Source organism: Macadamia integrifolia, unplaced genomic scaffold (assembly GCF_013358625.1).
Source record: "Macadamia integrifolia cultivar HAES 741 unplaced genomic scaffold, SCU_Mint_v3 scaffold562, whole genome shotgun sequence".
Lineage (NCBI taxonomy): Eukaryota > Viridiplantae > Streptophyta > Magnoliopsida > Proteales > Proteaceae > Macadamia > Macadamia integrifolia.
Window position 1 is genome coordinate 289,802 of NW_024870486.1, and position 26,713 is coordinate 316,514.

Here is a 26,713-nt window from a genome sequence, read left to right on the forward strand (position 1 = left end):
ATGTTGTCCTGTGTTCCTAACTCTTTAATGAAATGGGAGTAGCACGAGACCAAGCAAGTGAAGTTTTAAATTTGTCTTGGTTATTGAAATCAATTGGTTTTGGTGCAAAAGTTGAGTATTTGATCAGTTTCTTAACTGTAGTCATTGATAATTTATTTCCCTTCTTAATATAAATTGAAATATTTTTTTAGTATAATGGAGGAATCTTGGTCATCTAGACTTGCTATCCCTCACCTTTCATCTGATTTTTATTTTTCTTTACTTTAACAAAGGTGTTCAGACCTTCGACCTAACAAATCCCTTAGACGCACGTGTATGTCTCCACACACGTCAATCGGGGTCATCTGTTTTGATTATTGACCAAGTGATGCACCTTTATACATCATAGGTGGTCAACTCAACACCTTTAAGGACCAATAGGTCTCCTTTTTCATCTTTTTTTTTTCTTTCCTTTTGGTGATGTAGGGAGGAAGAGCAGTGAAGAAAAACAAAACAAAAGGAATAAAAATGACCCATCTCATATCAATCATTTTATAGGTAGTAGTTAAAAGATTCACTCGACATGATAAGAACAACCCATTGGGCCTCTGGTCTTTTTTTGCATAATGAAGGTGGTTAACATGTGTTCAGAGTTAGATGACACCATTTATTTTGATAATTATAACCCCATCATGATTAATTTAAAGAATGGTTCCAAAATTATAGAAATAGGCTAATATATGAGAGAGAGAGAGAGAGAGAGAGAGAGAGAGAGAGAGAGATGAGGTTGTCCTTTTATATTTTTTCCTTTTGGTTGGGGAATGGATTGCAAGTGGGTCCTTATGTCTGGTGACGTTGGGGGCATTGCACTCCCATTGATGTCCCCCTTTAGTTGCCTCTTTACCAGACCGAGGTGAGCGTGGACCACAGCCCATCTTCTCTATAAGAAGGCCTTGCCCATTGCCTTCCCCCTTCTAACATTACAAGGCAAAGCCTCAGTTACACAAAAGCAAAGAAAGGCATTGAGGAGTGATCAGATCAGCAGAGTAGAAATAGTTAACAGCATTTGCTGAAGAAGATGAAGTTGAGCAGTTCTTCTATGGGTAACAATAAAAGAAGGTTGTCAAGCAGAGGATTAGGAGGAGGTCTGCTCCGAAAGCAGAGGGGTAGGCTTTACATAATTAGGAGATGTGTAGTCATGCTCCTCTGCTGGCATGATTGAAGTGGGCTGGAGATGACCTTCCCTGTGCTCTGGTCATCTTAATTCTTCTTCACTAGTCGCCGGGATGGTCGACGACGCCTTTCCCTCCCTTTTTTTGAGTGTAAATAGCAGAAGGCGGATGTTAAGTAGAATATTACGGACTTTTGTAACAGCTTGCTCCTTTGGGCATTTCTTTGTACACTGAAAATGCTTAATTAGAAGATCCATTTCTGTTTGACAAAACCATCGTTGTTGTTGTTCTTCTTTTTTTGAAGTAGTTCGATTTATGATTTATCATTTATCGACGTTGATAAGATCCTTTCGTTTAGCAGCACCTCAGGATGACATAGCCTTAAAGTTAACGGCGAGATTCAAAGGAGGAAAGACTTGTCATCACAACTGATGAGCTTGCTTTAATATAACATTTAAATAACCAATGAAAGAAAGAAAAAAGGACTTCAGAAACTCATCACTCCCAACCTTTTGTTTTTTGCTTCTTCCATAAGAAATGTGTAATCTCTAGAGGGGAAGTACATTCATGATGATACCCTTCACTCACCCTTTGCACTCTTAAAAAGGTTTTGAGCTTTTCCTTCATTTTATTTTCTTTTATTTTTTATTTTTTTTAACTATTTATTTGTTTTGTTAGATTTACATCTTCAAGTCTGATGAAACTGATTCCAAACTAATGGTTCATAATTTGCGTTGATTTTTAAATCATGATTTCTTGATCTTGGTTAATTTTGTCGTCATATTATAATTCAACTCAGCCCACCTTTACGCATTAAAAGGAGATAATTGAGTGGATTGGCTTGAGGATTATCCACTTAAAATTCTAGTTACTTCTAAGGGTCAAACATGAAAATATCTTTCTAGACTTTGACTAATACTAATTACATACTATTATGGCAAAACCTACGCACCGATACTAGCGTGGCTCCTGTACTCGGCTGGTTTGAACCACTGTTAGCTAAAACTGGAACGGCAAAAAAACAGAAACGTACGGTACGGGTTTGAAACAGATAAAAACACTGAACAGTACGGTAAAAAAAAGGGTCAAAAAAACAGAAAACGGAAAACGGACGAAAACAAACGGTATGAGTATTAAACGTGTAGTTTTCAAAAAAACAAAAACAAAAAAACGGTAATATACTCATGCAATTTGAGAGATTATTACTTGTATACATGCATCTAATATTCCAAAAGCTCTAGGAGTCCCAAGATAAAATAGCCCAATGGGCTACAAGAAAATGAGATGTTGCTAGCTTTAGCTTCTCCTTACTTAATGGGCTATAAGAAGATGAGATTTTTTTCCTATAGATAGTGTGGAAGCTAAAAACAAAAAACCAAGTACCATATTATCTTCACTCTTCACTTTTACTAATAGTTTTTTTTTTTTTTTTTTTTTTTTTTTAAATTAAATTTTTTAATAAAATTCCTATTTTACCTTTAAAAAACAGATACGCGTTTAAAACGGCCGTTTAAAATGTGTTTAAAATGGATTCTTTTTCCGTTTTCGTTTTTTTCCAAATTGTATAATGACATACGAGAAAACGCGTTTTAAACGGCAAAAAAAGGGGAACGTGTTTTAACTAACAGTGGTTTGAACCAGTCTAGGATCAACCAGTCTCAGAAAGGAAGTCGATTAGCTGGGTTCAGCCCTCAATGACCGAGCTATATTTGAGTTTGTGGATCAGTGGCTGAGCGACAAGCTACACTCTTACGACCACAACCTGGATCAGGTGCGATGCAAGCGACTTATATCAATAGGCTGGCCACAGAGTGATCGAGATATGTCCCTACATGTGGATCGGTGAACATCATTCGAGCCACATCCAAGTAGATGTGCCACATTCGAGCCACTTGGAGCAACAACCGAGCTACTAAGCTATAACTGCATCTATTGTACTAGAATTAGAACGATGACCGGCCACGAGGCACTTGGTAGAAGTAGCTCGGTGACCGAGCTGCTGAACCACTGTCTCTCTACCGTCATCACCCAGCTATTAAGCGGTTAAAGGAAACTTACTCCTAATCAAACATGTAACCTCCAAGCAAGGAGTGGATCTATCCTAATAAGTAAATGACACTTATAAGGACTCCTAATCTTCCCTAGAAGGTTGGGGGGGGGGGAGGAGGGGATCTTCCTAATCATGTGGGATATATAAGGTTCCCACAACCAAGATAATCGGGACTCTCTATTTCGGCCCCTCCATATCTATAAATAACAAGGAAAGCCCCATTTACAGGGATTGAAAACTTTTCCGTTCTTTATTGGAATTACTGTTTGCAAAGAGATCTTACTTAAGCATCGAAGAGTCCCCTGCTAGAATAGTCTGGTGCTTACTCTCTTGTGTTTGTTCTTTTTGCTTGACATACTGGAAGGATGATTTCTTGCCGCAATAGTTTGACGTAGTCTTTGGAACGCTTACTAGTCAAACCATCAACTCAAGAACAATGCTGCTATCCAGCAGGCTTTCAATATCTCCCCCTCTTGCCGGTTAAAGGGGATCAACGCATGCAGGACCCTCAACCGATACCTCATGTAGGCTCATCCCATCCAGCACAAATGGAGAATCATCAGTCGGTGGGTGTTCAAGTTCCACCAGTTGGTGGAACCCTGCCTCCTCCACCACTGTTTGCGCAGTTGAACCCCAATACACTGACCACTAATTAATGTGCAAATACATAATTTACAACTTCAACTGCTGCAGACAAATGATAAATTCTGGGGACTTCTCCATCAGGTCAGGCTAGCTCTACCTGAGGTACCATCTGCCATAGCACAAGCTAATGGATTGCCACCTCCAAAACCGAAACTTATTCGGAATAACGTGGGTTGGACAGGTTTTGCGAACACAAACCATCCCAACCCATCACACATTGGTCGATGCGAAGATGAAGGCAATCATATAGGTCTGCCAACGGGCGCTGACGGTAATCATACAAGTGTGCCAATAGGCATTGACAACAAAACCCATAACCTTCTGAGCCGTGGAGGACCGCAGCAGACATTCTCAGCCGCTTGAAAGGTATAGAGGAGCCCGAATTATAGGAGTATAGATGCCTCGTGGGTTATAGCATTCAAAGATAGAAGAGGAGGGTTGCACAACTAGAAGAAGAGTTAGTTTATGAACTCATCACGCCGACGACACTATTTAAAACATATACTTACCCAAACGAGTGTAGCTATCCCATTTCAGCTGAGCTCACGGGTGGTCATCTCCTTCAAAATCTCCTTGTCACAAGGATATTAGTAGATGAGGGTCTAGTAACCCGACATAAAGTTCTCCAAAAAACTGTACACTACCCATATGGCACAATCCTCATTAAGCCAGCAGCGTCCATGACCACTAGGTCCCCCTACACTGTGCCCTCAGCCAGCGGGTTAGACTCCACGGTAGGTTTTTCTTGCTCTCGGGAGATGTCCCCCTTAGCATGTGGGATAACGTCAGGACCCACCTCTTGGATTGGCCGTTTGGATCCCTTGGCAATGCATGAGGATTCACCTTAGAGTAGCACCCGCTCCACCTCCTGTGGTGCTTCTTGCTCCTCCAAGGAAATTTCAACCATGTAGCACCCGCTTCACCATCGTGATGTTAGCCTCGAACCAGCCATTACCAATCGATAAACCATCGAACCTCTATGCAAAGAAGAATTTGTTCTTCCTTCCCTTGATGGAAGAGGGATTGCCCTCCATAAGCCTGACCTTAGCACGATGGCTTAAGGTGTACAAGCCATGGCTATTGCCCATTGTGTTCAAATGAAAGCATGCAAGAAAGACATGGAAGGAGGTCAATCGGTCAAGACCAAACACAAGGTCGTAAGACCCCAACAAGTTCTGCCACCCGCTGGGAACGAGCTATGGTTGACTTATACTGATGACGTCGCTGCGTAACGGATGAACGGGAAGTCAGAATCAAACCCTAAAGAACTCCTCATATAAGCACACTTTGACACCGAGTGGGCTACACAACTTTTCGTTAGCAGAAGGGACTCAAAGGGTGATTGAGTCAGGAAAGTGATAGGTTCTCCTAAGCTCGACCAAGTCTCACTTAGTCAAGTGGCTATGGAAGTTCTTTGCCTCGTAGCCTAGCCCCACGGGGCTGCTAAAGGTGGGACCAATCCCCCTGAAGACACTAGGAACTTCTAGGCTAGGCCGTGCCATTGGAGATGGAGTCGTGACGATAATGGTGAAAGGAATAGACTCTATCCTGCCCCCTAAGAAGCTCTCCGCTGAAGAGGCAGCGGTAGCTATGAAGGTGGCTCTATTTGCGATAGTGATCACCATGACCTTCACCAACAGGTCTCTACCAAAGGAAGCCATTAATGGAAAAAAAAGGACACTAGTGGAAATGAAGAGAAGAAATTGGATGCCAAGAAATAAAGAGTTTAGTTGGAAAGAGTCCAACAAGAAGAAATGGGCGATACAACATCGAAAACCGTCATGAAAAGGGGAGTTAACTATAAAACCCCAGAGGTACTTGAAGAAGATGGAAGGTGTTCGCAAGATACTGGGGAAGAAGAAGAAAAAGAGAGAAAGAAGAAAGGGAAAAATACTTAAAAATACATATCAGCCCTCAAGGATTATGGTTTTAAATGCTCAAGTCCAAGAGTTGACACCCCTTAGGGAGAATCGTGAGATTTGAAATGGCCAGATGCGTTAGTTCGACTCCTCAAAACTCAATTGACAACGTGATTGGTGACATGGCACCCTCCCATTCATCAACCCATCAATAGAGCATCTTTCAATCAACAAAAGGTTATTGCCAGCCAAGCACGCATCCAGGAAAACCCATGAAGCATGAATAGAAAAAAAAAAAGTGGGTTTTAAAAACCAAAGGGCATGAATGAGAGGCGGTTGGGTTCCCCTTATAAGGGAGCCGCTCGGTAGCCCAGGCAATTAGGACACCACCCCTTGGTGATTGATCATTTCTAGCGGCTCAACACCTCGCAATTGGACATTCGGATAGTTACGAAGGGCTATGGACTATGTCAACCACCAAAATGATCGATCGAATTAGGCTAAAAATTGGTACAAGGGAGGACTACTACTCCGACCAAACACAAGTTGCTCGGTAGGAGTAGGGGGCATTCTGTTATGGCAAAAAAATGCACCAATAATAACATGACACGTGTACTCGATTGGTTTGAACCAGTCTAAGATCATCCAGTCTCGGAATCAAGGAAGTCGATCGGTTGGTTTTAGCCTTCTAATAAATGGTCTATATTTACATTCGTGGACCGGTGGCCGAGCTACCAAGAACTAGATCAGTTACAATACAATCGACTTACATCCATAGGCTGGCCATAGAGCCATCGAGGTATATGTCCACACATATGGGTCAGGGAACCAATATTCGAGCGACATCAGAGCGAATGGACCACATCCGAGCCACCGACAGCAACAACCTAGCTATAGCGTCTATGGTACTGGCAGTTGAAGGGTGGGTCCACTTGTGCCGTCTGTGGAATTAACCCAGTAATAGGATAAAAACCATTTACTTCCCAAACAGCCCTAGTTCACTTAAGTTACTATATAAGAAGCTATAAGCTCATTCATTTCATAACCTACCAAACTTAAAACAAGAGAAGGAGAGAAGGGAGAAAGAAGAAGAAGGAGAAAAGAAAGAAGGCAAGGAAGGGAACGAGGGTTGGAGCAAGGAAGAGGAGCAACTCCACTCACCTACACACATCAACGATGAGTTCAATCCTCTCTCTCTCTCTCTCTCTTGCCCAAATTTCTCTACCTAAGCTAATTGGGGAAACCCTAACCGAAATCCCACATCCCTAGTCTTGATTCACGAATTTGTTAAGGGATTTTCTGTAGGAGACCTAAGGTAGCTAATTGCACTACTCACATTTGACTATGGAGACCCAAAATAGGAAAGCCTCAATTTAAAACCTTAGATTTAGCTATCAAAACCCTAAATTTGGGAATTTAACCAAAAACCCTACAATCTACCACCCTAACTCAATTATAGGTTGGGGAATGGATGTAATACACCTAGACTAAGGGATTCTGGTGATCCTAAAGGAAATCGGAGTCCAATACATGGATCCCCAACCAATCTTTTCTCAAAATTGGGTAACCTAGACCTTAAATTTGGGGAAAATGGTTAAAACCCTTAAATCTGTGCAATCTAAACTACTAATTACACCATTCCTAAGCTAATTAGTATGTGCATGTGTTGTATGCATGAAATCTAACCCTAGATTACAAACCGTACCATGTAAACCTACCCAAATGGAGAAATTCATGAAGTATAAGTATAATCGTCACCATAGGTGAAAATTAGGGACACACATAGACACTCAAAAGAGTCCAAATGACCGGGGGTGACTTTGGGTAGAGAGACCCAGTAAGAAAATAAATTGTAAAACGAATTGAATTGACTTTGTTTTACATTTATTTTTCTTATAATTTTTTTCCCTTTTAACTATTATTTTAATTTAAGTAGATCTAGAAAATTATCTTTAATTTTTGGGTGAGTGGTGGCAGCGCTTAAGCATCTGCTCCATATAAACATCACATTTAATTTTTACCGTTGATCTTTTGATAACTAATCTAAGTCGTCGATTGCCCTCATACCTCTATTAGGGTTTTCTACTTCTACATCCGGTTCCCTGTTTTGTACGAAGCCATTTGTTTCACATCTCTCTTAATCCTCTGGTTAGTGCAGAGCTAGACCATTTTCCACCAGCCGGCGACGGAAGGGTGGTTGGAATGGACGGTGGAGATGGAGTTGAGGAAGCCACGAATGATGCGCTTTTGAGAGTTCTACCACCGGCCATACCAGATAGGGAGGATGGTGATGGTGTTGGAGAGGACGGGTCCCATATGGTACCTGAGGTGACTAAACTCGGAGGAGCACTCTTACTTCTTGGAGCCATTGAACCCGAGGTCAGCCGTGGTGTTGGCTACAGTGTTTGTTTGTTGATTTGGCCATGGATGCCACCCGGTGACTGGAATGGCAATCTGGAGGAGGAAGATGAAGAGAGAAGTGGTGGAAAGGGGGAGAAGAGCTGACGACACCGATGGTGCTGGGCAGAGGATAGTCGTTGGAGTAATGCAACGGTATCAGGTGGTGCCAGTGGAGAAGGGGTTGAACCAGTTTCTCTTCCTGGCAAGAGAAGACAAGAGTGAAGCACAAGTTTGATTTGACCAAAATCCTAGCTAGGAAGATAAACGGGAATAACAAGTAATCTGTTGAAAAGAAAAAATAGTTCAGATTATGTCAGATAAGATCAATGGTCAAAACATGTGATACTTATATGAAGCAAACGCTTAAGCACTTCAACCTTTAAGCCTTAATTTTTAACCCATTGATTAAGGAAAACATAACCATTCACATACGTAGGAAAACATAACCATTCACATACGTCCTGGGAAGTACGCATCACACATCAGATAGGTGAGGCCGTGGTCGAGAGAGAGAGAGAGAGATTAAGGAAAACATAACCGTTCACATACGTCCTGGGAAGTATGCATCACACCGCAGATAGGTGAGGGCGTGGTCACGAGAGAGAGAGAGAGAGAGAGAGAGAGAGAGAGAAGAGCTTCCTAAAGAACAGGTCGCCCCATCACAACAGATGACTGAACCTAGGAGTACCATATTATTCCCACTCTCCCAAATTCCACCATGTGTAACCTTTGCTTGCCAACTGAAACCGAACTTTCCTAACGTGTATCCACACACCTCACAGATCCCAAGACCTCAGCTCTCCTCCGACCTATAAACCTTCAGTGACAGACCAAGGCAGGTATCTCTCTCTCTCTCTCTCTCTCTCTCTCTCTCTCTAGGGGAAAGAATAAGTAAGAATGGCGGATCTCCATAGCAGCCCAGGCCAAGCTCAGAGACCAAATGCTAGAGCTGCCACCGGTGGTGGTGGTGCTGTCACAGGTGGGCCCACCACCGGCAGCGATGGTTGTACATTTCTGAGGAAACTACGAAATCATGCTCCTAATTCCACACAAGTTATGGGTTTGTTAACGCTGGTGATCTCTGGAGGTATGCTGCTTTTCCTCATAGGGCTAATCCTGACAGCCATGGTTATGGGATTGATGTTCTTCAACCCGTTGATCATGTTGACCAGCCCAATATGGGTACCGGCTGGATTCGTACTGTTGATATTTGTGGGTGGGTCGCTATCCATTTGTGGGTCCGGAGTGGCAATAGTGGCAGGGCTATCGTGGTCATGTATGTACCTCAGAGGGAGGCATCCTCCGGGATCGGACCGTTTAGATTACGCCAGGAGAAGACTTGCGGATACGGCTTACCACGTGAAGGATTATGCCAAGGAGTACGGTGGATACTTGCACAGTAGAAACAAGGACGCGGCACCGGGCGCTTGAGACTTCACCGCTGCATGCCTTCTCGTTCATTATTGAAAGGCTGTGGTGGTCAGTGGTCTGTTGTCCATTCTTGATTTCCTCGTTTTTGTTAGCTTTTAACGTCTTCCCCCGTCACACTCATCATCCACTCACCCCCACCCCCACTTTTTTTTTTTTTTTTATTTTACATCGGATGACAAATTTTGATATTGTAAATGAGTCTATGTTCTAGAATGGATCATGTGATGGATTTCATCTGTGTGGATCAGCACGTATAAGATGTTCTCGTATGAGAATCTGATCCACCCTCTCCTTATTATATAATTCTCGACAAACCCCGCCCTCTTTTCATGTCTCGTCCACACCACATCAGAATCAAATTATTATTTAAGCTTCTTTTTGGCATAATTTATATTTATGTTTATTAACTACGAATAAGTAGTTATAATAAAGAAAATTTCTTACCAAATAATAATAATAACAATAAGGAAAATTTACAGTGCCACCCCCTAGAGAATGTCACTTTTATAAGAATATCCCTTCTATAATACTAAGGCATTGTTTGACAACGTTCTGTTTCTGCCTTTCCTACGTTTCTTGTTCCCAGAAAGAGAGAAATAGCCTAAAAATGTTCAATAAAGTTGTTCCGTTTCACCCGCTTCTAGAAACATAAATCAAAATTTATGCCTATTTACAATTCTAAAAATGACTTTGACGAAACAAGTCGTCGTTTCTAGAAACGAATTTGAGAGCGAAAAAAGACTGTTGTGCCTAATAAATCTCTCAACTATTTAAACCTAAAAAGAGGTAACCGAACCCTCTTTCCCTTTTGGGCATCCGATTACACTATTGGATTTTTTAGTGGTATTATGTCTTTAAAAAACGTTTTGAGAAACATGTTTATCAAATACAAAAAAATCATTTTTGTTTCCAAAAATGTGAAAAGTCATTTCTGTTGTTTCTAGACATAGAAATAGCAGAAACATTATCAAAGGGTGCCTAAATACTCAGACCCCCTACCGTCAGTCGCTGTTAAATGATGAGTTAAAATGACTGTTATACCCTATTGGCTAAAACTCATGTTTTTACCCAAGTCCTCTTCACCCCTACCTCTACTCGCCTTCACCATGCAGTTGCATAAAATAACTGGGATTAAAGAATAAACATGATATTTAACATTCAAAATTAAACATGACTTTGAACTCAAACTATACGTGCTCTTTCACAGCTTAAACTAAACACTAGAACGGCGAAACTTAGGAAACAAACATCCACCAAACCAGGAAACCAGAGTTCAATCTTGAACTCAGACGACCAAAAGGATCAAAACTGAAGAGATAAAAGAAGAGGCTACTTTGAAGACCAAAACAGGATTCGAAACCATCAAAAGTCGAGCTCGGTCCAGAGGTACCATGTGTTCCAACTTCTAATCGATTGCCTGATTACCTCTTTCGCTATCTCCAGTTCCTTTCAAGTCAGATGGCCAAGAATCGAGAGCAAACATGAATCCTGAGCAGTAAGCACTCAACCTCCTTCACCTACTGAAACAAAACAAAGATGAAATAAAAAATAAATAAATAAATAAAACCCAAAAGATCAACAAGACTAAAATCCAAATCAAATGCAAGAAATCCTCTCACTCAAGCCTCTAACACCATCTTCAACCGCATTTACCTATATAGTTGTAGAAATTACTGGGATTCACAGTAGATGATTCAGTTGCATAGTAGCACTTGCAGCATGGCAATACTTGACACCAGCACCCCTATCAGGATCATTAAATGCATTTTTTTCCCAAAAAAAAAAATAAAAATAAATAAATCAACCGTACGATGGGTAGAGCTCAGTTGTTGAGAGGTCAGAGGGGTTTCGCCTGCAGAGAAGAATCGCAGAGGGGTTATGATTGAGAGGAGAAGAAGAAGGGTTAGGGTTAACAAAAAGTGAAGAACGATTAGGGGAAGAACATACCTGTTTCAATTTGGGGAAGAAGAAGCCTTTGTCGTGAGTCTCTGCTAGTCACCGCAAGTCTCTCCACATCGTCATCCATCGCCTGTGCTCTTCATGGGGAGTGATCGTCAGTGCTCTAAAAGTGAAGGTATCAATTTGGGGATGGGAACTTATTAGATGGGTATATTAGGTACTTCATATTTAGCAAGGGCATTTTAGTATTTAAAAAATATATAATAGTTGACATTAGTATATAAGGTATATTCCATAACAACGATTGACAGCAGGGGGTCTGAGTATAATTTGGTATTACAAATGGGATGTTTTTATAATAGTGGCATTCTCTAGGGGTGATGCAGTAAATTTCCCTTATAATAATAGATTGTGGATTGTCGAAAAAATATTATGCACTATAAAAATATTATTTTGTTATTACATCCACATAATAGATTATATAATCAAAAGTAGTTTTTTTTTTTTAAGTAAAATAATGAAAAATAAGTTTGATATACTAAGTGAAAAATATTATCTATTATATTATGTATATTGCCATATTATGAATAATAATAATACCTTATATATATATATATATATATGGGAGAGGGATAGGTATGTTGTTGGGGTACGGCAAGCTAGCGGACATCACCAATGGGGGCCCAGGATGGAGTATCATTCAGAAAGGATATGAGGGTCATTAAAAAAAAAGGGAAGAGAGATAGACACAGTGGGTGCTAGCATACGGTCTGTCAGCAACATACCCAACCCTCTCCCCATATTTATATATATAATTGTATTATATTATTGTTTAAATAAGAAATCATTCTAGGCTTCCTGTACATCGTGCACAATAGAACAAATAGTAAAGATGCTAGTCTTATGTGAAAACGATTTGGATTGTCCTAGCGGTAGGGTCGACCATTAACAAAATAATAATGAGAGGGTTTCGTTCATTACTTGGCATACTATAAGCTTAGAGTCTCTATGCAATCTTAGCCCTTTTGCATTGAGTCTTTCCCACACATACAATTTTGCATTCATTTGGATCCAAGCTCCTCCACAATTGTTGTTTTCAAAAAACCCTAAACATTACACTGTTTCATTTAAAGGAAGAGTCAAAGGGGAGGAGAGGCACGAGATCTAGAGGAGGGAGAGAGTGTATCAAACCATACTCTTCTCTTATGGTTGAATCCTTTTTAAATTTAAAGATTTACAACTCAAATCTTATCGTAAATATATGATCAAATCTTATCTTAAGGATAAAATCATATTAGTAGAAAAATAAATATTAATATAAATATTAAAAGATTGTTTTTCCTAACAATCTCCTCCATCCTAATATGTGATCTCATATGAGGATCTAAAATCTTATATCACGAAAAAGAATGCTTGACCTTTAAAAACGTTGTACATATGAGTTGAACTTATAGGAAATGGTAGAATCCCATTGGAATTCCACCTAGCATGCAGTGCGTCTCAGCTATACAACATTCATAATATAGGTTTTACCAACACATATACTGTCAATTAGATGTAACAATCAATACCCAATTTTAGTAGATTATTACGCATTAGTCCCTCCACAATACAATATCACATTATAGACTATAGGGCATGTGTATACTGTCATATCCCCAATTTATAGAAATATTTTAGAAATTCTGTAAAGCTGATTGAAATGCAAAAAAATTTATTTAAAATTGTTTACGAAAATAAATATTAATAAATGGAGAAAATTACACGACCACCCCTTGAGCTTTATCCTCTAATCAACGCCTTCCCCTGTGCTTTTTGAAATGACATAGACAACCCCTCTATATTTGAAAAATGACAAATTCATCCCCGCCTCTAGCCTTCCCTGTTTGTTAAGTGATAATATAACTATTAGTTTTTTTCCTCAGTGACCAAAATACGCCCTTTGAAGGTGACTTTACTAATTTATCCTTGAGACAACTTCAACTTCAGCTTTAAGATAACCGAACGATTTTTTCAATCCACCAAGTGGGTTTTTGGTGAAAGTAAGAGCTTTAAGGCTCCAACTATCCGGCGAAAGCTCGTCTCTAGCCCTCCAACAAAGGTTTGTCTTTCATCTTGCAAACATGTTAAGGGTACACTCCAACGAAGGTTCTCTCCGTCTCATCTATCGATTATAGAGAAGCTTCCTCTGTTTCCAAGAGAGAGAAGAGAGAACCCTCAGTTCTTCTCCAGGCAATGTGCATCCATTGCAGCTGATCCCATTTTCTCTTTCTCCCAATTTTTCTATCAAAATATTCCGTGAAACACCCAAACCGGGCAGAGATTCCCATTTCAAATGAATATAAATCCTTTCCAATGATTTCAGGTGAAGAAGATTAACTCTCTTTTAGCCTATTGAAACAATGATATCTCTAGCCACGAAAGCATGTGAAGCACCATGGGATCCATTTGCACTCATGGCTGGAAAATATTCTGTTTTGATATGCTTTTGCTTTCAAAATAGAAAGAGAAAACGGAAAACAATTCTATGTTCTTTAATTCTACTTGTAAACCAAAACAAGTGGAAATGTAGCCAAATATAGAGCTAAGACAAGTGGTATATTGATGGAAAATGCATCAACAATTCCAAAAAAATAAGTTCGTATAAGAAAATTGAAACCCCTATCATATAAAAAAATGAATTTAGAAAAATTGAATACCAATGGTCGGCCTCTATTCTTAGAAGTAACAGCATTCTCCATAAGAATGCAATGATGAGGACATATGGATTCTTTTGCAGTACTTGTATTAGCAAGTTTGGATCGCAAACATGATGGATGGTACGTACCCGTTCGATTCAAATAAAAAACTTTTGATAATCTAATTGTCAAGTCTAATTCGCATAATCATCAATTTCAATTAGCTTCTCCAGATCACAATCCCTTGCCAGAGGGCAGACGTGAGTACGTCCATCTAATGAAGGACTACACCACACCCATCCGACTGCTTATTCACTTGAAGCAAACCAAGAGAAACATAGAAAAAGGACAGTTTAAAGTTTTATAAAACTACAAGAACGCCAACAGATATTAATGGAATCTAATGGTACTTTTGTCCGTTTAAAGTTGAGAAGCTTGGGAAGAAGTGAGGGTTCACTATTCTCTCTCTTGGAGAGGAAGCTTCTCTATAATCGCTAGATGAGAGGGAGAGAACCTTCACCGGAATGTTCCTTAAACGTTTGCAAGCTGGAAGACAAACCTTCACTGGAGGACAGGAGACAAACCTTCGCCGGATAGCCCAAAAGCTCTTACTTTCACTAAAACCCATTGGTGGTTTGAGGAAATCATTGAGTTATGTTGAAATTGAAGTTGAAGATGTCTAAAGGGTAAATTAGTAAAGTTACCTTCAATGCGGGCGTTTTTTCCATTTAGGAAAAAAAATTAACAGTTATATCATCACTTAACGGGGAAGGCTAACGGCATGGATGAATTTATCATTTTCCAAATATAGAGGGGGTGTTTGTAGTGGGCGAGTCTGTAGCACAACTATTAAGTTGCACTATTGCAACATGTTGGTCATAGGTTCAAAACCTGGAAACAGCCTCTTCTACGAAGCAGGGGGTAATGCTGCATACAACTTGCCCCTCCCAAACCTCATAGTAGCAAGAGCCTCGAGCACTAGGTTGCTCTTCTTTTAGAGGGGGTGTCTGTGTTATTTTGAAAAGTACAGGGAAGGTCGTTGATTATAGGGTAAAGTTAAGGGGGTGACAGTGTAATTTTCTCTAATAAATAATATTAATTTTAAAAACTTTTAAAACAAAAAATGTCACATTAGATTTATATCCAATCAAGTACAAACATTCTCTCTCATTGATATTCTTCCAACAAGGGTAGTGGATTCTTTGTTGGGCATCTATTTCAAATACGACCAAACAATATGAATCTATAACACCGATATATAGCCAGGAAAACATCAACCATTTGTGCCCCAAAATTCGTAATTTGTGATCGTATCGATAAGGACCCCCAGGTCAAATGACTGACTGTATACTACTCATGAGAAATTCTTTTTAAATCAACAGACAGTAACACACACTTGAAATTCTCGTATGATCCAGTTCAATGTATTCTAGCACTTGTGCCTTGAAATCTCCATTCCTAGGTATACACAATGCAACGATCATTTACACAGGATGTCCAGTCTCATCCTTAGTTGTGAATAGTTTTAGGTTAAAACATAAGGACTTACCAGAGCCCGTTGTTAAATCATAAAAATTAATTTATATAATTTTCATATAATTATGGTTATGATGACGGAAACATTTCCAACAAACTCCCACTTGTTGTATTACATGTTCTTAACATATACACATTCTACATCATTTCCTTAGTAAAGAGATCTGAGAGATTATTCCTTTGAGCTAATCTCATCAGCTGCTTAGATGTATCTTTTCCACTAGATGCAACTTGAAGTCCCTATTCAAGTGTAAAATTTTCTCACTATCACTTATTTAAACAATAAATCATAAATTTAGAATACTGTATTATTCAGTTAATAACTTTTCTCAACAAAACAACTAGGATAATATCAAATATCCATATATTCCATTACTATAGTGAAATCTAAATTAAATTACTTTTTTTTTTTAACTATTCCATCAATTAAAATGTCAAAACCCTGAGTGTTATGGATTATCTGTCACACTTGTCAGATTTGAAAGTTATTATGTATTACTTATATTGATAAGTAGCAATATTACGAACTTAGGCCCATTTCTCACTGATTCTCAACTACCTTAGTTTGATAGCAATCCATCTTGAAAAATTTTACACTCCCACATCCAAAAATTGATTAAAACAAATTTAAAATTTGATCATAGGTTGATATTCCAAATAATAAAAATTTTCATTAGATCGATTAGTTCTCAATGGTTTGCACTTCTATTTTCTACACTTAGAAAGATAAAAATCTTTTGCTACCACATGTCAACATCTTCTCAAGATTAACTATCAAATCTTTGATTATCAGAGTGTGCATCCATCAACAAAAAACCCTGAGGGTATAACATATGTCAACGGTCATACTTTGAATTTTTTCTTTCTTTTAACATTTTCTTTCATCTTTATATAGATCCATTTACATCCAATAGGCATATGCCTTATAGTGGATCCATAAAAATTCAGACTTGATAAAAAATATAACAAGACAATTCTAAAACGTTAATTCTTCAATTATTCCTTATCGACATTCTACACAATCTCAACAATACTATTTGATTCTGAAGAATTAAATTAGTCTGTAGAGATTTTTTACACAATCATCCTCCTCCAAAAGGAAGGTATAACTAATGAAAAATTTAATCATCCTCCTACAATATTGAAACATTCAAGAATGTTTCACAAAATATGTGAATTACAAATATCGATTTAGTAAGTATATATAGAATTATTCTATATCACCAAAATTATATTACGATGTGATACAATCTTTTTAAATAAAAGTCAACCAAATATGATTATGAAACCCTGACATCTTCTTGAAATGTATACCATTTTATCTCTCAACCGTGTTTGCATGTAAGCTATATGGTCCATATACCTTAAGAAATTGTATAATAGGTTTTTGTAATTTCATTATTCATAAGGCTCCTTAGGTATAAATTTAGATGGATACTTGTTCAGAATGAATACTGCTATTTTAAAAGTATAATATTAATAAAATAAATATCGAACTTTATCTTACAATGTCCAATTTCATCTTTTGACCACATCATACAATATAATATCTCCGGATATCTCAATAAGAGAACTTATATTTAGGTAATCTAAAGAATATCTGATAAATTACCTCACTTGATCTAATCAAGAGTTTAACTCATACCCTTGTCGAGTTAAAGTATATACTGAATCACCTACATCAGTATTAATCAACTATAAAACACAAATAGCTCTTTAGCCTTTTTGAAAAAAGATTTCTCGATCACATTTTCTAATAAATAAAATTTTATGAGTTGATATAAGATTTTTCTTCAGACAATCTAGAGGTTTATACTTTTTAAATGACAAATTCTATCGACTCTACACAACCTTACAACAAGTGACAAAATTATATGATGTCAACTAGAGCACATAAAGAAAAATTTTTATTACCATCATCATGGTAACAACTCTAATCCTGATTAAAATATGATTTTTAGCTTTGATAAAAGTGTGTGATATCAACTAGAGCACATAAATAAAAAATTTCATTACCAACAACTCTAATCCTAGTTAAAATATGATTTTTAACTTTCATGAAACATCCTTATTATATTTTAATCATACAACTAGTTTGTAAATATGCATGATGGAACTGAACTCCACACATATCATGAAGTGGTCGATCATACCAACGCACTTTATTCAAACAGGATAAGTGCTTCATGAAAATTTATATTCATCTATTTTCATATAGCGGTTATGTAAAGTTAGCGATTTTTTGTTTCTTTTTTTCTTTAATACTTGAATTTATGGGTCTTATCCACGCATTCTTTCTTATTTTGGCTATTAGACAATGAACATGAAGAAAAATAGAAATGACATTATTATTGTCTTGATTTTCTCAGAAACTAAATTCCACCAATTACATTAGATGCAGCCAATCAATGGCATGATTAAAACATTAAAAAATAAACTTTCGTGACTGACGTATGCGATTCTAATCCCATAAAGTGATCTTTTATTATCATGACATGGTCAAGAATTGAAGAACCTTAAGTCATTATGGGTAATCTGATAGACTTTAGTTGCCAATCAATGAGCATTATTAGTTTACTCGTCAAATAACTCTTTTAGTGTCTTAATTATGTCTATAGCTCTTGGCAATTTCTAAATGGCACCATAGAGTCAATTAAGAAGAACTTCCTTTCAGGATAAACTAATTTACTCAAATACAAACATCAATGGTTTCTTATACATTAAATTTTTCTCATAGCTTTCGAGAATGAATTGGAACAATTCCACCCCTATTAGAGTTTATTATGCATGTGTTAGTTGACTGGTTTGATTCTTTTCACCATCAAGACTTTCAATATTTTTAGCCACTTGAGTACCATGCTCATTTTTATCGATTAACACATACTCAGGTTAAGTGTATACCCATTGTCTGAGAGTGAATCATAGCATCATGGGCTAGTGTCTACTAACGGAGTACACCTCCCATTGACCATGCTCTCTACTTATCACATATAAGATGAGTGCAAACAATCTTATTGATCAATTATAGGAATTTCCTATCAGCATCTGCTAGTACTGGCATATAAAACCTCTACATCCATCAACTACGGGAGGCCATAAAAATCCCACCTATTAAGTTTTCTCATATCACTTGCTTTATAATGAGGAAAATGGAAAAGCATATACATAAACAATCGCATCATCATACACTCATCATATAAGCGTATGAAAACTAAACATTCATCTTATGAATTTAAACTAACTTCACATTGTATGTAATAAAGCATATATAAATATATCCTTATTAGTTATGGGATGGCATCTGAACTTAATTTGACTTTTGTATCATATATAAGTCCCTTTGATTACAAGATGGGTTAGAGTAACATAACATCATTAGCTACTCCTACTTAATTATGTGATTATGAAAGTACAAATAATTACAATTAAAGTAACTTTTAAATTGAAAATAACTAAAAAAAAAAAAAAAATTGGAGTTTCCATCTTCCCTCGCTTCCATCAAGAAATCTTCTTTTCAAATCTTTTCACAATAAAATAAATTAAAATACCTAATTCTATTTTATATTTCCTTTAATGGAAGAAACCTTGGGAAACCAAGCCGCCAATTGGGTTGCCCAAGGGGAGTTCATCTTTATTCAAAGATAGGAAGAGAGAGGGAGAGAGAGGGGGGAAGAGTAATAATATTTTCACATTCAGACATGCCATCTACATGGTCATTTCAAATCCCAATAATGACTAACCATTGCATGCATTTGATCCTTTTATTTCATTATGTGAAATTTAAATTTTAGAAAACCACATTTAAAATTGTCAACATTTGGTAATCTTTTGCATATATACATCTTATGTATAACAAATTATCACACCCCAAAAAAAAATGAACATCTTATGTTCATAAAATTTTTCTGGTCCTAAACACTACTCTAGCACTAAATCATATTTAATTATAAGGATTCAAGTACCCATGGGCTCACAAGGGTTTCAAGAAACCCAAAAATGCATACATATACAAAATAGTTTAGTGGACCACTATTTTCTAAAAATGGTACTTAACAATTTAAGTTATAAGTCCATTTGGACTTTATGTACAAAAAGAAAACATTTTTGGCCCATTTCATTTGACCAGATGCACACTCCATCTCATTAATATTTAATGAAATGGATTATTACATCTTAAATAACAAAACATACAAGTCCATTAAAATGCCTAAATTTCAATTATCACATAATAACATATTATGTGACACCTACCAAGTCAAAACTAGGATTTTAAATCTAAAAATTAATATTTTCCAAAAGTTTGTACCCCATACTGGATTTCCAGTGGGCTCACCAATTTGGGGAATATAAATGGGCTAAAAGGTGGCAGCACGCGCAACGAACTTTAAAAGACCACATTTATTTTGAATCGTTGATTTATTTTTCTCTAATCTCAACCGTTAATGTCCATACTTGCTACCGGCTGCGAACGTGATCTCTCTCTCCTCCTCCCTCCTCTGAAACCAATTGCTTGCGAGAACAGGGATGACCACCCCACCCTCTGCAACCTCGTTGACTGAGTAGTAGTGATCGTCGCATATATGCTTGCTTTGTTGGGTGGTAGCACCAGCCTCCCCATTTTTTTTTTTCTGGCTCTTCTTCGTTCTTTACGGAGGGTTTCAGATTGGGATGGACTGGGGAATTGCAGGGAGGGCGGAGGTGGGAGGAAGGGGGAGGAGCTGGGGAGCCCTTTGCTTATGAAACTAAACATAGTTCATAGGATGGATTCTTCGTCTCCGGCGCCAATGGGGATCTCAAACCCAGTTCACAAAATGGGTTCTCGATCTTTAGATCTCACGGCCTTACGGCTTACTCCGCCATGGCATCCGAGCCTTCCGCCGCCCCTCTGGCCGAGCTTTAGCACAGCCCGTTGTAGGCCCTCATTGCCAGCAACCCCCTTACCCGTTTCATTTTCTCTCTCTGCTCTCTCTCTCACTAGGTTTTATTTCATATACAAAGTTCACACGCGTCTCTGCAGATCGAAACTCGAAAGGCAAAGGAACTACAAGTGGAGAATCTGTACAATCCAGAGTCATCCGGCGAAGGAAGCGACGGAATCTGGCAATTTCAAGAGTATAAGAGGGTAAGATTTGGATCAGGAAGCAGTTAGAGAGAGAGAGAGAGTAGGAGGGAGGGAGGATATGGTGAGGTGGGGTAGGGGTGTCAATTTGTGGCCCGAACCGGGTAAACCGACCGGGACCGACCGTTTAAAGACCGGCCCGGCCCGAACCGTTTATTAAACATGTCGGGCTTGAGCCCGGCCCGTTTATAAATGATCGGTCTCGGTTTTGCTACTTGAACCGTCGGGCGCCCGACCAAGACCGACCGAATAACGCCCGACCGAGACCGGCCTATTGTGCACCGACTTGGCCCGACCCTTTAATGATTGTAGAATACCTATTTTACCCTCCAAATTAAAGAATAAAAACTAAAAAGTAAAGACATGTTCACATTTTAAATAATGGTTATATTTTGTATCATTTATTGATTTATTGTCATTTTTTTGGGCTTGCATAAGTGGGCCGGAATATAATAGCACATTTTAAAGAGGGCCCGTTTAAAAACCGGTTAAAGCCCGTTTAACATTAAACATGTCCGTAGCCCGGTTAAGGCCCGACTAAAGCCCGATTATAGGTGGTCCGATTATAACCTGAGACCGACCGACCGAATATAAAGTGTACCATGCCCTCAATAACTAAGCCCGATTAGTTAAATGGGCGGACACGGTGTAGCCTTTGAAAGTCTTCAAGCCCGATTAAGCCCGACCGAAACCGAACCGGCCCGACCGGTTGACACCCCTAAGGTGGGGGTAGCCGCAGGTTTACGGTGGACGGGAGAGGGTTGAGGTGAACGCTCGGTCGGGGGTGAGAGCGAGAGGGAGAAGGAGATGCAGACTGCTTATGAGCATTCACCGTGACAGTGAATAACCGGTTAATACCTTAAAAGCAATGGATTGCTGAGATTTAACTAAATATAGATCAACGGCTAAGATTAAATTTGGGGTTCGGAAGGTGGCAACGCTAACTCACCCATATAAATGCGCCTCAAATTAAAAATTTCTCAAAGAATTAAGTATTAGATATTTTACCTATATGGAAAGTATTAAATATTAGAAGGTTGTACCTCAACAATTGGGTCACCTAAAATGGGTTAGAAAAAATGAGTTAGAACTAAGGAATCGGCCACATATGGATTTATAGAATGAACCCTATATAGGCTTCTACTTAAAAAAAAATCTAAAGTAAATTATTTTTTAACAATTTTTAAGATTCATTCATTGTTTAACATTGGGTATGGCCAGGTCACGACCCTAGGCCCACCTATGGCAAGACCTCTAGTCCCAAAAGACAACGCTTTAACCCCTTTAGCCCACTAGGATAATAAATGAAACTTTTTTTAATCAAATCCAACAAAGCTTGTATTGGATGAATATAGCCCAAGCCCACAAGTCATTATATACCCCACCTTTTGATATATAATTTTTAAAAGAAGAAGCAAAGAGGAGTAAGCCACTGTTAGGGCCAAGATGTGTTTAAACAATCCACAGAACAGAGAAAAACAAATTCTTTCGTTTTTTAGTGAAACTCAAGGATCGATTTCATGCATGAATGCTTAATAAGAAAAAAAAAAAAAATGAAGGCCCTGCGACGTGCAGGGAAGCTCTGATAACATTGTTCGTCTGACGCAGAAACGATTTGGATTGTTTTACCGGTAGGGTTGACCATTCATTGGTTTTTTTCCTCATTTACAATTAAATATTTGTACACCCTCTATTAAATATTGTTATATTAATTTTATAATCAAATGGATACGAAAATATTTTTTGGATATTATATTATTATCAGAGGATAGCTAAACGAATCGGATAATAATCAGCTGAAAACTAGGATTTTCATATTTGTATACAATTTGTTTTTGGATGGTTTCAAATATTTTCTGAATAATGATTTTTTGAATACGGATTCTCTTTAATGAATATGAACATGATCGAATATGGATTTTCAACTATCCGTTTACATCTCTATGTCTACTTTACATGTCTTTACCTGGGTGAAGGTGGGGTGTGACAGCTATACCACTATCATCTTAGCTGGTGTTCAACTATTTGGCCCTTTGGGTGAGCATGGCTAAATTCCAAAAAGAAATCCACATACATATCAGTTCAAAATGCATCTTTTTGCAAATTCTTTCTAAAACTTTTCAATAGTTTTGCTAATTGACGGATCGAGTTTTATTCCCTGTTGGATGTGTCAGTAGAAATTTTATCCACTTTGAAGCCTCGAATCCCTCCCCACTGTTGTCATCTCCTTGTTTGATTAGATTAAGAACTGGGTATTTTCTGCCTTGATGATGGGATCCTTCCTTCTCCACGGGTAAAGGAAAAAACTTTCACCTTAATTTATATACTTATTAGTCATTAAGAAATCATTTATACAATATAGGCTCAACAAATTTCAAACTGAATCATGTATGCTTTCAGGTGTAGTGCGGGAAATGAACAATTACCTCTTAATTATTCTCATTATATCATTAATTTGCTAGTTTGAGGTATTAAGATAACTCAATAAATAGAAAAAGAGAGAGAGAGTGAGTAGGGTCGAACAGTATTTACATTCCACCCTGCATAGTATATATAGTTCTGCAATTCTGCATGCATGGCTACTTCACCTCTCTCTAGGGTTTTTACTCACATCAGATTTCACACACTTCAGACTTCGAGTGGATGATTACATTTTGGGTTGGTGAGTCTGAGTGAGTACCGAGTGGAGAAGAGGATGGATGACGTAGAGCATGACGAGAAGACCATCTTCATCTTCAACCATCATATACAAAGCAAACCTCCCCAGTGGCCAACTATACATGTTTGCACTATCCATTACAAAAACCAAACCGAATCTGACGCAATCAATTCTCAAATTTCCTTTGTTAAGGTTTGATCTAAGGTTGCTCTTCGCACCAAAGATCCCAATCTTTTTCTCGATAACAACAAATCCTTACTAATACTATCACTACCACAGTTCCCCACTCTCTCTCTCTCTCTCTCACTCTCGTGATGGAAAATGATCTTGTCCTCATACGGTGTTTGATCTACACTTGGACTCTACTCAAAATAAAAACTAATTGAAAGAAGAGAGATTATGTGAAACCCAAGTGTGGATCAGACACCATACAAGAATGGTTCTCGTACGAAGACATGATCCGGAATCAAAATAGATAAACACAATAAACAAAGAGAAAATAAGAAGGAATGAAGGAAGAAGAAGTGGGATCTAAGTAAGTTATATAAGAAGGAAGGAAGGAAGAAGAATTGGGATCCAAGTAAGTTATCTTCGTACCCGAGAAATCAACAAACTCGACAAAATAGCCAGATATCTTAGCTGATTAGGACTATCACCTCTTGTATATGTACTATCATTATCAATGAAATACACAAGATAATCCACAATCAAATATTGAGTATTGGCAATCTCTGATTACTCGATAATTTCCACAAGCACAAATTCCACTTTTGATGGGCCCAAAAATTCTTTCACAAAACAATCCATCCTTTTCCTGCTTATTGGTGTTAAAGAGACTTGTGTTGAAGAATAGTGACATTTGTTCTTTGCCTCTTTATACTCCCTGAAGAAGAATCATCACCAGTTGTTCGCTCCATGACCGCTTTCAATGCTTCTTGAATTGAGCTAATGGAGTAGTGTTGTTGCTCATTATTATTCGAGTTATCATCATTGTCTCCAGTGATCAGCAACACGTTCTTCACTCGTCCACCTAGTGTTGTAATCTCAGCTTTCAGAGCTCGTAACTTGAGAGCTTTCAAGGTCTTGATAAGATCAGGTAAGAGATCAGGCCTGTCTTCACAGCACAATGAAGCTTTAATTATCAACTTCCCATCCTCATCTGATCCAGCAGCAACCCTGAGTTCGTCCATCTCAGTCGGGACCTGACTTGCTTCTTCGATCTTGGATGTCTGTCGTTTCAGTTCTTTTACATGTTGGATTACTTCTGCCAGCAATGAAGCTTTGTCCGTCTATAAAAAACAATAATCAAAATACATGTGAGTAGTCTAGCCTGAAGTAAGACTTATAAGGATTTGGGCACCCTCTTCTTAATGACTAGATCTACCGTTTCATACTTTATTTCCCGGTCAAGACCATATGATAATTTTTATGATTCTCATATGAATATTGGAGGTCCAAACCTTAACCTTCTGCCTACACAAAAACCAAGCAACACTTTTCCTATTGATATGTTGAAATTAGTCCAAAATCAACAACAGTCAACTCCGCAATCAATCCAGGCATCGGCCAACCAAACCAACATATGTTTTCAAGGATAAGTTGTAGCAAAGAATCAAAATAAGTAAATAGACTGAATGATAGATAGACAGGTAGACAGCTAGCTAGAGAGAGATGTGCAAAAGGGTACGCTGGTTTTTGTAGATTATTTTATTTTATTTTTTGGGTTGTTTGTTGCGACGAAGATCTGAATTTGATGGTATTTCAGAGGGAATTTACGAGTTTAAAGTGTAGGTTCTTTGTGATGACTGACATTGATTGATATTCCTTTTGCCTTTTTTTTTTTTTTTTGGTGGATTCCATTTATGCGGATCAACCTTTTACGAGAATGATTCTCAAACGAAGACTTGATCCACTATCCAAGATGCTTCCACAGAAGTTTTTCAGCTGCCCAATGGTTCCTCTTTATCATACCAACGCTTGTTTTCTTTCGTTGGAACTACCAAACTATTTCAATCAACGGAAAGTGGATCAAGTTTATGTACGAGAACGATCCTGATTTGTGAATTTAGAATCAATTTTCTCTCTCTTCATTTAATCGATTCTAAATTCATGGACTAAGAACGTTTAAGAACATTCTTGTACATGAACTTGATCCGTTCACCCGTCGAAGACCCAAAAAATAACCAAAACAAGGGAAAATGCAAGTAAATATTTTTTTGAAGAGTATGAACAAGAAGATTTAGGGTTTACTTACTTTAGTGGTGTTGGGAAGCAAGCCACGTAATCTAGCAAGATGGTTGTTGATTCGCTCTCTTCTTCTTCTCTCAGCTTCACTGTGGCTCTTAGAAGCTGCAAGTGCCTTTGCGTCTATGATCTCTTGTGTTGTCATCTTACTCAACTCATGAGCTTGAAACCCAAATTGAGAGGAGATTTGATGGAAACCAACAGACCCGCCATGTGGGTTTGACGAGGATGGACCTTCATAAGAAAACTTATGACAAGTAGAAGAAGCTCTTCTGTTGGATAAACCACCCAAGGATGATGATGGAGGAGGAGGTGGTAGTGGAATAAGGAACGAGTCATGGTCTCGGACCGAGTTAGTGGAGAAAGAAGCCGAGTTGAACTGAGGGACAGAACATTGAATTATGGTAGAGACATGATCAGGGAAAACTAACCCTCCTCCTTCATACCCATGATCACTAATGAATTGTTGCTGTTGTTTCTGTTGAAGCTGATGTTGTAGTTGTTGCTGTCGAAGAAGTAGCTGTTCTTGGTAGCTATGGATGTTGAAAATCTGAGACCACTCTCCTTGATCCTCTTCTTTCTTGGCGCACATCTCTCTTCTCTATCTAAACTCTATACCTATCTCTCTCGCTCTATTGTATATATAGTCACCTGTGGTACACCAAAAAGAATAAGAAAGAATAGCCAAGAAGCCTTAGACTTCTTTCTGCCTCTCTTTCTATTGTTGGGTTCTTATAAATATACTGCCACATCTTTGTGTGTGATCCTCTTTTATTCCCCTCCCCTACTCCTCTGTTCCTCTCTCTCTCTCTCTCTCTCTCTCACACACACACACAAAGCCTATACAAGCTATGATGACTAGTAGTATTATTATGTACACAAGTGTGGGTGTGGACTGTGAAGTCTCCTTTCCTTTAGTCTTACGCCATTCTCTCTTTCTAAGTTGTTTCCATGGATAGCTCCTTGAGTTGGTCAGCTCGATCATGTGTGTTGTTCTTTGTCAATGTCTCCTTTTTTTTTTTTTTTCTATAATAAAATTGGC

At 38.2% G+C, this 26,713-nt stretch overlaps 3 protein-coding genes and 1 long non-coding RNA gene across 6 annotated transcripts; 2 read left to right on the plus strand and 2 right to left on the minus strand.

Annotated features, from left to right (window-relative positions):
• The first annotated feature begins 965 nt into the window (after nucleotides 1-965).
• LOC122069246 (small polypeptide DEVIL 4-like) lies at nucleotides 966-1,423 on the plus strand. The gene has a single exon (XM_042633217.1). The coding sequence runs from the start codon at nucleotides 1,058-1,060 to the stop codon at nucleotides 1,199-1,201; it is 144 nt and encodes a 47-aa protein (XP_042489151.1). The 5' UTR covers nucleotides 966-1,057; the 3' UTR covers nucleotides 1,202-1,423.
• A 7,514-nt stretch (nucleotides 1,424-8,937) lies between these two features.
• LOC122069247 (oleosin G-like) lies at nucleotides 8,938-9,920 on the plus strand. Its single transcript, XM_042633218.1, has one exon. It carries the CDS (start codon nucleotides 9,003-9,005, stop codon nucleotides 9,534-9,536), a length of 534 nt encoding a protein of 177 aa, XP_042489152.1. The 5' UTR covers nucleotides 8,938-9,002; the 3' UTR covers nucleotides 9,537-9,920.
• Nucleotides 9,921-10,662: 742 nt separating this feature from the next.
• LOC122069248 lies at nucleotides 10,663-11,619 on the minus strand. Of its 3 annotated transcripts, XR_006137413.1 has the most exons (4): nucleotides 11,484-11,619; nucleotides 11,347-11,388; nucleotides 11,190-11,264; nucleotides 10,663-11,056 (listed from the first exon to the last, which is right to left on the minus strand). It is a non-coding gene; the product is annotated as an uncharacterized LOC122069248 (long non-coding RNA). The 3 variants fall into 3 exon arrangements; XR_006137412.1 differs by having other exon boundaries at nucleotides 10,663-11,053; nucleotides 11,190-11,388; XR_006137411.1 differs by having other exon boundaries at nucleotides 11,190-11,388.
• A 12,377-nt stretch (nucleotides 11,620-23,996) lies between these two features.
• On the minus strand, nucleotides 23,997-26,411 carry LOC122069250 (transcription factor bHLH30-like). Its single transcript, XM_042633222.1, has 2 exons — nucleotides 25,682-26,411; nucleotides 23,997-24,716 (listed from the first exon to the last, which is right to left on the minus strand). Exons 1-2 carry the CDS (start codon nucleotides 26,261-26,263, stop codon nucleotides 24,255-24,257), a joined length of 1,044 nt encoding a protein of 347 aa, XP_042489156.1. The 5' UTR covers nucleotides 26,264-26,411; the 3' UTR covers nucleotides 23,997-24,254.
• Nucleotides 26,412-26,713: the final 302 nt, after the last annotated feature.

Excerpts from the sequence above, each read along its gene's own strand:
- LOC122069246 (XM_042633217.1), top strand. The coding sequence starts at position 1,058 with ATGAAGTTGAGCAGTTCTTCTATGGGTAACAATAAAAGAAGGTTGTCA.
- LOC122069250 (XM_042633222.1), bottom strand. The coding sequence starts at position 26,263 with ATGTGCGCCAAGAAAGAAGAGGATCAAGGAGAGTGGTCTCAGATTTTC. Across the intron at positions 24,717-25,681 it reads TGCTTCCCAACACCACTAAA|ACGGACAAAGCTTCATTGCT; the intron begins GTAAGTAAACCC and ends TGTTTTTTATAG.
- LOC122069247 (XM_042633218.1), top strand. The coding sequence starts at position 9,003 with ATGGCGGATCTCCATAGCAGCCCAGGCCAAGCTCAGAGACCAAATGCT.